This window comes from Dipodomys ordii, unplaced genomic scaffold, assembly GCF_000151885.1.
Source record: "Dipodomys ordii isolate 6190 unplaced genomic scaffold, Dord_2.0 Scaffold17, whole genome shotgun sequence".
NCBI classification, from domain to species: Eukaryota; Metazoa; Chordata; class Mammalia; order Rodentia; family Heteromyidae; genus Dipodomys; species Dipodomys ordii.
Window position 1 is genome coordinate 21,793,083 of NW_012267233.1, and position 11,671 is coordinate 21,804,753.

Genomic DNA, 11,671 nt, shown 5'->3' on the forward strand with positions numbered 1-11,671 from the left:
GTGCAACCTGTATTTTAAACCTTACAAAGTTATTGTGGATGGGGTTTTGTTGTTAAATTGTGGGGGTTCCCAGCTGCCAATATCTCCTTTTTGGGTGAACTTTTTTAATATCTATGTAACATTTTAAATTAATTATAATCTAATTTCTTTACATTCCACTAAAATGAATCATAACGGAATTTTTGTCCACATTTTTCTTTTTACTTTGGAAGTGTAGTGGGCTTTGAACTTGGCTAGGCAAATGCTGTAGCACTTGAGCAACATTCACAGCATTTTTTTCTAAGTTTTTTTTTTTTTGCATGTGTGGGCATTGGTCAACAATCTTCCTACTTCTGTGTTTTTTATTTATGTTATGTTATGTTATTTATTTATTTCTGCTCATTGTGGGGCCTGAGCTCAGGGTCTGGGCACTGTCTCTGAGCTCTTCAGTTCAAGGTGAGTGCTCTACCACTTTACCACAGTACCACGTCCAGCTTTTTCTGCTTATGTGGTGCTGAGGAATCAAACCCAGGGCCTCATGCATGCAAAGCAAGCACTTTACCACTGAACCACCTTCCTAGCCCCCTACTTTTCTTTTATAGCAGCTAAGATTAAAGATGTATGCCACCATGCCTGGCTTTGTTTTTGAGATAAAGTGTCCTTAACATTTTCTAGGGTTCGCCTTGAACCTCTACTTTCCCATCTCTGTCTCCCACATAGCTGAGATTGCCGGTGTATATCACCATGCCCAGCTCTTGTCAACACTTAACTTTTTTTGTGTTTTCTTTTTGTTTTTGTATTGTTAGGGTTTGACTACAGTACCTTGTGTATGCTCTACCACTAAAATACATATAATAAAATGTAGTACTTATTTCATTTTTAGATAACTAAGATTAAAAAAAGAAAAACAACCTAAGCAGACTCAGAGAAGTGAAAGTCTGAGAAACTCATAATGATGTGGCCTAGAAAAGTTCAAAGAGTTTTACTTACCTGAAGAATGGGGCACATAACCTCTGCTGTGACATCACCATGATCCTTGCAGAACTTATAGAATGCCTCAAGGTAAGACTTAAAAAAAAAAGAAAAAAAATCACCAAGTAATAAAATGAATAATTTTCCTCTTGGAAATTTCTAGATGAGTTTTCATGGTTTATTAAATGCATTAATGGCAATTGAATTATTTTTCCCACAGGGAGATATTTTATAATGTGGTTGGAAGAAACTTTCACATTGAAATATTGTGACATAGACTAACACAGAACTCAATAAAAAGCAAAGGTAAACTTATCATAACTCATAATTACTTCACAAGCATTTTCCCCATGGTTCTTGAGTTATTTCACATGGTTAATTCTGGCTAGAATTCCAACAAGAATGTTAATTCTAATAGGAGTGTTAAGTTCTTCTCTGAGCTCAGCAAGTGATTTTCATGGCCCTGACCTTTCTTCTCTTGGAGACACATGTGGGGACATATTAGAAAGGCAGGGTCTGGGCTGTGGGCTGTAGGCTGCCTGTGTTTGAAGTCCAACTCTAATTGGAATTAACATTGGTTAACTGGTTAATGCCAAAGATAGCGGACCTCTCCATGCCTCGATTTAGTCTCAGAGGAATGGGCACAAACCGATGTCATAGTTGGGTGGTTAGGTTGAGTTGAAGCTTCTAAATTGTTCATATAAGTATGAGTTATTGCTCAGAAATGCTCAAGGTCTATATGTCTTTATAAAAACAAAACTTGCCTGCGAGACCATGCTTTTGATGAGAGATGCCTCTTTACGAAAAGAAAGTTTTCTTGTAATGCAATGTTTTTGAGGGAACATGTATTTGATCATAACATACTATATTCATAGAGCAGGGCAGCACATATTCATTTATTCATGAGAATGTCCAAAAGTACTTCATTGTATGAAGCAGATGTTAGTCATCTTATGATACATAGGGATTTTTCTAATGAACCAGGCAGACAGTGAGATTATGCAGTGGTACATATGGCATCTTGTCCATCAGTTAGACAGTCTGGTATACTGGGTTTAATACTTCATGGGCAGACTGTTAAGATACAAAGATTCTACCAATAACAAGACTGACAATAAAGATGAACACCATATAACAGAAAATGTGCTATATGCTGGTTGCCTTAAATAAATTCATAGGGCTCTCCTCATTCTTTTATCCTTCTTCTCACCATCACCCAGACACTCACTTTTATACACATAGAGCGTAGCACAAGGAGCAAGGAACACAGAAGCACAGATTTGCTATTTCTTCCACAAAACTTGCTAGCTGAAGGAAGCTGACATATACACTTGTAACTAAAAGACAGGCCAAGACAATAAAAGACAGATTCCAAATCTTCATAGCTTCTTAATGACAGAAGCTGGCTAATGGGCAAAGTAACCTTATTAATAAAGAACTCAAGCTACAATAGACTATGTACTTGAAACCATTACCTTGTATAGTTTATTACGCAGTAATTCAATATTCAGTTCATCTAGAGTATTTTCAGACATACAGTCTTGAAAGAATGGAGCTGGAAGCCAGGATTAAAACACAAGATATATGAGTCAGAAACAAGACTACAAACTGTGGAAAGTGTTTCCTAACACAACCCCCTCTGCTCAGTGCTAGTGACAATATTGTGGAGTTATAATGATAGGAGTTATTATTCATTATGTCTTGAGTACATTATTACTTGAGTACATTTTAACTTATTTAACTTATATATATATATATTTAACATATATATATATATATATTCATTTCAAACTTACTTCATGAAACCCTTCCTCCCTGCCCCAGATTATCTAACAGCAATGTTTACCATCTGCCATTAAACTTATACCACGCTTTGACTTGTACTAAAACTATGTTTTTACTTAGTTTTCAAAACTCTATTATTGTAAGATAGAATTATTTCTGCAATGAGGAAACCTGAGTGAATAGAATTTCCTCAAGTCACCTTGTTGGGACCAGGCAAAGCCTGGCTTCATTTCTGACCCTGTGTCCACATGGCTGTGTTGCCCAAGCCATGGGCACTCAAGGTGACACAATCTTTTTTTATTTACTTTTTTAAAATGTCTGTTTTAAAAGGCCAGTATGTTATCGGGGGTTGTAGGTTCACCCAAATCCTTAGCACACCACTCTTTAAGTGCTATTATTATTATCATCATCATCATCATTATGTAGTTATTTAGAGTTTTATGGCAGTTTATGAGCACAATCATCTTGATAAATGTTACCATTTTAATCATTCCCTCACATCTCTCTCAGTGCACTTATGCCTTCAAGTTATCTGCTCCATTTTCATGTATGTCCATTGAATTCTATGACTGGATTCATCCACTCTTTCTCTCTCCATTCATCCACCTCCCTCCTTTTGATTTCGCCCTCCTCTGACAATGCGCATTTCAGCTTCCTGGGATTCATTTTGCTAGTCTGCAAGTTAGTTGTCCAAAGGAGTGACACCATTGGAAGTATACCATACATTAATCAGATGGTTTATGTGGAGAAAGCAAAGTATTTTAACAAATTGATCAATGGCAAACTGTTACTTCAGATGTCCTAACAAGAACAGATATAAAATGCCAGACTTATCCCTTTAGCACTTTGCATAATATGATTATTGTCAATGCTAACTTATAATTCACATTCAGTTCATTGCCTTCATTGGTTTGATAGACACTCCTAAGCATCTCAGAAAAAAAAATGACACTACTAAGCCTCCTAAAACAAAATGCTCCCTGGATGTGACATTATTTACACAGAAGTTTAAAATGAAAGGGCAAGAAATTAAGTACATAAAACCAACCTAGAAAATTAATATTTTAAGAAATGATAGGTTCTATCATCCACTGGCTCCAGAGAAAGTACAAGGCTTTAGAGGCTGAGAGGTGAGCCAGAGTTCCTCTCTGCTGCAAATGGTTCTTATGTGACCCTGGGCAGGTGGTTTCACTGGTGTTCATTTGGAAAGTGAGGAAACAAAATTGGACGCTTCCTAATGACTCTTTCACAGCCAGGAATCTTCATTGTAGAAAATTGCATGCATTGAAAAAAACTGTGAACTCAGGTGCATTTCATAATGACAGTCACCTCATGGGCAGCCATTCTATGCATATATATTCATACCTAATGGTGTTTCAACCAACACAGCATTGAAGAGGTCTGAGGTGGTGTCTGCTATGTTCACTGCCTCCATTTCTGTGAAACGGCCCAGGGGGTGGCACTTAGGCAGAATTTCTTTCACTGATTTTTTTTGCAGTGCTCCATTCATCAGTAGAATCACATTGTCTATCATGTAGCTGCACCTGGTAAAGAAGAAGACTCGATTGTGAGGGAAGCAGAATAAGATAAGAAGCACTCCATGGTGTAAAACAGAGACCAGGTACACACTCGCATTTAAAATAAAAGACTATTATTTTGCCAAAACAGAAAATGACTATCGTTTTATTTTAGACTCTGAAGCTCTTCATTCATTCATTTGTTTGTTTATTTATTGTGTTGGTCATGGAGTCTGATTTCAGGACCTAGGTGGTATCCCTGAACTTTTTCACTCTACCACTTGAACCACAGATCTACTTCTGGCTTTCTGGTGATTAATTGAAGATACGAGTCTCAGACTTTCCTGCCCAGACTGGCCTCCAACCATGATTCTTAGATCTTAGCCTTCTGAGTAGCTAGAGTTACAAGCATGAGCCACCAGTGCCTGGCTCAAGTTTTTTATTTTAAATGCTGTGGGTGGGGAAAAATACTCCAGAAAAGATTATATTTTGGGAAAAAAAATCAACTAACTAAAGTTAAATTAACTTTGGCTGGTGTAGTGGTCCTTATGTAGTAGAATGAGGGTATCAAATTATTTTTTTAACAGTATCCACTATTGTCTCAAATTGCTGAGAAACACCAACCTGGAGTATCTTACTGAATTAAACACTGACTGGTTGAAGCTAGAATAGAGCCTAAGAACTGAGGATTCTAAATGGGTGGATAAAGCATTCTGTATTTCTTTCTTCACTTTGGACGAGATACTGCTCTAGATTACGCACCCTATATCCCAAAGGCTATAAATCCTAAAAGCTCTAGAGAATTCTAAAAAGAAGAGGTAGAGTGTCAAAAGTCTGTCAAGGTAGACATTGAAACAGACATTCATAGAATGTCTTCCATGAGAGAACCTTCCATGGAGTGTGTTTGTGGGAGAAAGAAGAGCAAGGAAGGCAGAAGCAGCCCACTGCTATATGTAAAATGAATGGCAAGTTAGGAGAGAGTGTATATACTATAACTTGATTTTAAAGCAGGTCAATCCCGGTTCTCTAGCTAGGGGAGTCTTAGGTTTTGCGTTTTAGTATTCGTGTTCAGGTTAGAGCATAAAGGTGAGTGGAAGCCATGGGAAAGAGGCAATGGAGAAGGTGAGAGATGAGAAAGTCCACTGGTGAGCAGAGGTTTGACCAGACTGAACAACTGCCACAAGACAGCTGTGAAAAGATGCCACCCTGCTCCAGATGAATTGACCTTGCCACTTAGCAGGAACGTCACTGAAGCCCAGATGCCTAAGTTACAGACGTCCTGACCAAGACTGCATTCCTGAAAAGCAAGTCTCCTTCACTGTGGAACTGGAAAAATTCTAACCAGAGAAGTTATTGGAGCAGACAATCATCCTTTATTAAAAAGTGCACGACTGTAAAGTTTCTGCACCTCCCCAGCAGCAGTACCAATTTAGACATAAGGGAATTTTAGAATCTTCTTTTTTATCTCTTGAAAATGATATTAACATAGAAGTACTTATTTAACTATCCCTTTATGGCACAGAAGCGATTACCTGGGAGGGAAATTGCTAGCACTTATTAATCCTTAGCAGACTCTACATATATAATTGTTCCCCAGCATCTCTGTAATGTAACAGTGTATGAGCTGCTAATGTCCCAATTTACAGATGACTAGTTAATGACATTGACCAAAAAAACCAATGTCAAAGATATAAGGAGGACAGTGCCCAGAAGTAACATACAACCTTTGTCTACAGTGTGGACTAAACATGTTTATTTTAACTAATTGAAAGGGTAGTTCCTATATGGTAAAGAATAAGAGCTGTATAGATTGGATCTGATTTTATTTCAAATCATTCTTTGAGTTGCCTTTTGTTTCTAAAGTGAGAAATGACAGCAGCTCAGATAGTTCAGGGAATGCAGTGAAATCCATGGGTGTGGTTCATGCTGGAGGTAAAGAATATATCTTTCCTTCTCCTCAGCCCTTATCCTAATCATACACCTTTGTACCAGGTACATCTCTGTCACTGCTGGGGTAATGAGACAATACACCCAGAGAACAATTGACTTTCTTCAATTGTAATCTTTATGAATCTCCAAGGCTGTATAGGGCAGCTGGGAATGAAATAATGTGTTGAGTTTCAAGGAACCAGATTACTTATCTAGTTCAAATCCTTCAAGTTTTAAATCATGTTCCTCATAGGTAGTGACACAGCCAGGATTAATGACTATTTCACTGGGGTAATTTTTCACCTATTCATGAGCTATACAAACCTGTATTTTGAATTCTCTTTAAATGTTGTACTCTACAACTCTGATATTTGGCAATTGTGAAAATCCTGAAGTCATGTAAAACAGAGTTAACTTTTAAAACTTTAAGTTGTAAGAATATTTTAGGCAGGGCATGATGATGAATGAATACCTGGCACTTGTGAGGTGGGAAGATTTTAAGCTCAAAGCCACCTTGGATTACATATCAAAGTCTGTTTTAAAAAATTATATGTAAATGTTAAATCTTTCAGAGGAACTTGCTATGTAGCAGGGATGACATGTATGTTTCTACTCAAATCTCCCAGTAGTTCAATGCCATAAGGACGATTTCTGTCCCTACTTCATAGTTAAGAGAACTGAAGCATCGAGGTGTTGCCTTGACTCAGGAAATGGAAAGACTTGGAAAAAATCATATTAAGTGAAGTACACTAGACCTAAAGAAACATAGGCTCCATGGGTTCCCTTATTTGTAATAACTAGAATATGTTTAGGATAGTTCTAGCAAAGGTTCACAATAGCTCAAAAGCTATGTACATATGGCCATATAAAATGATGCTAATCAAAATGAACTCCAAGATATGGAAATGAGAGATGGTGTGTGTGTGTGTGTGTGTGTGTGTGTGTGTGTGTGTGTGTGGTGTTTGCAGTTCTTTTTCCTTAGTTTCTTTTTTTCTGATAGTTTATCCCCTTGTTTTTACTGTTTTTGTTTTTGGTACCCTGGTTCTTATATATGTTTATCTGATTTGGGGAAAGGAAGGGGAATAACAAAATGGTGAGACAAAGGACAAAGGGTGAACCAATTCAAGAGCGATACAAGACACTATGCTGAATATGAACTTTACAACTTAGGGGGCAGGGAGGGAGTTGGGGGCAAGGGAAAGTGGGAGAAAATGAGGAAGGGGGTAACACTGTTGGACAAGAAATGTGCTCATTTCCTTACCTCTATAACTGTAACTCCTCTGTACGTCACCTTGACAATAAAAAAGAAAATACTAGATCACAGCTCTAACCTGTTGACAAGTAGCTACCACTATCTACCTTTTACTTTTTTGTGCTGGTACTGAAGCTTGAAGCTTGCACCTTGCATTCTTGCTCAGCACCTTTTCTCCCGGCTCACAGCTAGTATACCACTTGAGTCTCACCTCTACTTTCCTGTTTTTGTTGCCTAATTGAAGATAAGAATCTGTGGCTCAAGTGGTAGAATGCTAGCTTTGAGCTGAAGAGCTGAAGGACTGTGCACAGGCCCAGAGTTCAGGCCCCATGACTAGTGGGGTGGGGGGGGGAGGGGAAAAGGGGCTCAGGGGGAGGGGGAAGAATCTCGTTTGTCTGCCCAGTCTGGCTCCAAACTTTGATTCTCAAATCTCAGCCTCCTGAGTAGTTAAATTGTAGGTGTGAGCCACCAGAACCCAGCCCTAAGGTCCCTTGTAGAAGTTTCAAATGTCTAGACAGCTCTGAAACTTGTCAATAAATAATCATTTTTTCCAAAGCTGTTTTAACTCGGGCTCCCTTGCAAGGTTCAGGTAACAACATCTTAAGTTAGACAAGAGTTTTAGCATTTCCCTCTGGTCTTAAGAGTTGTTCTTTCCCTTCATTAAAAAAAAAACTTGTTTAAGGATATTGAAATGAGCTAAAATATATTTTCCATATGTTAATGACCAAATCTGAGGCTGATATAACAGTTTTTAAATGAAGACATAACATAGCACCATAACTTGCTAAGTTAGAGCTTCTATGGATAAAATTCTTAGCACTTCAGTGTCAATGCCAGGGCATTCTTCCCTCTTTAGAAGCAGATTTCTTGCAAATCCTCAGCTCTAGGCAACATTTGTGTCCGGAGCCTTAGATTACATTCTTATTTATTTATTTATTTATTGCAGGCAAGTACTCCATCCAAAGCGATATTCCCAGCAGTGCTCTATATTCCTCTGCTTCCTTTCAGTGGATGTCAGTGCTTGATTTCCCCACAGGCACTTCTGTCACACAATCTCAACCTGCATGGCCCTAATCTCTTTCTCTTTCTGTGTGATCTCTGTTTTATAGGCCATATCACTGTCTTCCTTCTAAAAAATATGTATCAGTGACTTCCTTCTGCCTTTGGTGTAAAACAAGACTATCTCATCCCATATAGAAGGCCATTTATTAGTTGCTCTCTGATTATTTTTCCAGATATGGTGTAGATAAAGTCATTGAAAAGCCCTTAAAATTTTTATGGGCCAGGGATGTAGCTCAGGGATTGGCTGCACAAAGCTCCAAGTTCCCAGGCATGGAAAAAATAAAAGGTCCACTTATAGAAAAAAAGAATAGGATATACCTCTGGAAAGTTCTTAGGGTCAAACAGGAGTCTTAGATCCAGTGAGAATTACTCAGAATGGTGAAAAGAAAAAGTGCCATCAAAATAAATATGAAGGAAGTGGCACTGTGGCTAAAGTGGTGCACTAGCCTTGAGCTGAAGAGCTGAGGGACAATGCCCAGGCCCAGAGTTCAAGCCCCATGACTGACAAAAACAAACAAACAAATGTGACAAGAACACTGGCAACTGTAACAGCTAAGTAGAGTTAGAAAAGGACTGGCAAACTATCCATGGGCTTGAGCAATCACCGGGGTTTCAGTGGCAGGATGGAGTAGAAGCAAACATAAAGAAATGAGCAAATAGAAGGTAATAGAACAATACAGAATAGATAGTAACATGGGCTGAGATGAACAGACTTTACAGGGTCACTGTGCAAATTCAACCAAATCATGCGTACAAGGTTTGTAAAATCAACAAAGGCTGTCACAGTAGAGGGAGCCTGATTTTAGAGCAGATAAACCTGATTCTAAGCCCAGTTCTACCACTTCAAAACCAGTTTAACGAGTACTCCATTTCCTCCATTGAAGGATAGAAATATTTATCCAGTTTTGAAAGGTTGGCATTATGACTAGAACCCCACAGGAACGCGCAGCAAACTGCTGGCATGATGAAGGAGAGTCTGCATTCTGAGAAGATGTTACAAACTGTATGATCTTTAATGTGAAAATTTGTTTTTATTCTTTTATGTGTTCTCCCTGGTTTTACATTTAGTTGTAGCTAAAATAACCTTTCAAGTAGGGGGTGGTGTGTAGATGAGAAGCTGTGTAGTGCAGTCATGTGGAAGACTAGAACATTCTTGCCTTTAATCACATTACCTATAGGAGATTTGCTCCTGGGTTTGATATATGCATATTTTGAAAGCTTATTACCACTCTGCATCTTCTTGTTTTGAGATGAGGTTGGCCTCAAACTTGTGATCCTTTTGCCTCAATCTCCTGAATGCTGGGATTACAGTTGTGCACCTGTTCTGCAGTTGGAGCCCTATATGTCTTTCTGTGGTCACTGTTCTATATGATGATTTCTTGAAGAAATCTTAATTTCATAAAGTTCAGTGTTACCTAACTCATTTCAAAACATATGATCAAAGTATATTATATGCACATGTGTAAAAAAGGAAACACATTATTTTGTACAACAAATACACACGAATGAAAAACAAAACCAAAAAAGAACAGCAAAACAGTGCTTGCTAAATAATTGCAAATGACAATCACTTTTGTATTTAATAAGTTGTGAGAGGCACTTCATGACTCACTCTTCTTCCTCTGATTTCAGATGAATAGCAAACAGCTTGGTGATTATGACAGATTCATTGTCTAAAATATCCTACTAAGTTATGGCTTAGTCATGACAATCTCCCTTCAATCAGACCTTGATTGCTACAAGTTCCTCTTTACCTCTCAGGCCCCATCAGCAGTCCTCTCTGAAAAATCTACTGTATTGCAGTCTCTACGACCATGATTCAATTCTGCTTTAGGTGAGCAGAACTCATTGATAGGTTGACTGGATCACATTTGTAAATATGGGAAAGACACTGGGGACCTAAGATGTATATACTGGAGTACTTGTTCATTGTGAAGCAGGTGAAATGTATTTGGTCCACTTTTCATAAATTACTTCATTTCTCAATGCAGCTCCTTATGAAAGACAACATGCACCCAGAATCCAAGCCCACTGATGATTTATTATGACATGACCAGAAAGGGGCCATGTTAGAAGTACTTCCCAATGGCTTGCTTCACATTGCTTCACATTTCAGAATGTGAAGGGTTTGTTCAGCTCAGCACTAACCACACATGCTCACATGGGGAAGTTCTGTTGTTCTGCAGGATTTGCTGAATTGTCTGCTGAGATTCAGAATATCCCCACACTCATCCTGCCCCCTCATGCACTTTTTTGCACATTTCTTATTTCTCTGAAGGTTCTCTTTTCTTTTGTTTTCCAGTAGGGGAAGTGAAATTTTATTTTATAGAACAATTTTGCTATCCCATTCATTTTTTTTTATAGTATACACCACACACACACACACACACACACACACACACACACACACACACACTGAAAAATTACTCAGTAGTTAACATTTTCCTTATGAATACATTTTAGTTGATCACTGGGCATTTCCCAAGCCCTTGGTAGCCTGGAGTTTTCAAACTATTTAGTGTTTAAGGTTTGCCATCTGCTTGCTTTGGACATTCCTAAATCTTTTTGTGCTTTTCAACACTGGTGTCTCCATTGATGTCTTTGTTCCTGTTCTTCCATAGATGTCTAAAGATACTAAGAGTTGAAACCTTTTCCATATCTTAAGGCCTTATCCAAATTCATATTTTTTCTCAATCTTAACTAATGACATCAGTGAAAAGTAGCATCTCTATCTAACTTTCTGTATACCTGGGGCAAAATTCATTTTCAGTATTGGCAGTGGTAGTGGTAAATACAAAGGATAGTTGAAATTTTCATTCACAAATATTTAAATATTATATATATAATGTGTGTGCATGTGTGTGTGTGAGTGTGTGTGTGTGTGTGTGTGTGCACGTGTGCACATGTGTGCTAGTCCTGGGGCTTGAACTCAGGGCCTGGTTGCTGTCCCTGAGCTTTTTTGCTCAAGGCTAGAACTCTACCACTGTGCCACAGCTCCACTTCTGGCTTTTTTTTGGGGGGGGGTGGGTCCGGTTGTGGGGCCTGAGCTCTGGGCCTGGGCGCTGTCCCTCAGCTCTTCCACTTGAGCCACAGTGCCACTTCCAGCTTTTTTCTTTTTTGCTTATGTGGTGCTGAGGAATCAAACCCAGGGCCTCATGCATGCAAGGCAAATGCT

At 38.5% G+C, this 11,671-nt stretch overlaps 1 protein-coding gene across 1 annotated transcript in view; it reads right to left on the reverse strand.

Annotated features, from left to right (window-relative positions):
- Positions 1–11,671, reverse strand: part of Atp6v0d2 (ATPase, H+ transporting, lysosomal 38kDa, V0 subunit d2) — a 45,082-nt gene that overhangs the window by 9,122 nt on the left and 24,289 nt on the right. Inside the window, exons 3-5 of the mRNA XM_013012427.1 lie at positions 4,102–4,280; positions 2,427–2,506; positions 970–1,047 (exon numbers count right to left, since the gene is read on the reverse strand). Of these exons, the coding sequence (XP_012867881.1) occupies positions 970–1,047; positions 2,427–2,506; positions 4,102–4,280 (337 nt within the window). The remainder of the gene's footprint in view (positions 1–969; positions 1,048–2,426; positions 2,507–4,101; positions 4,281–11,671) is intronic.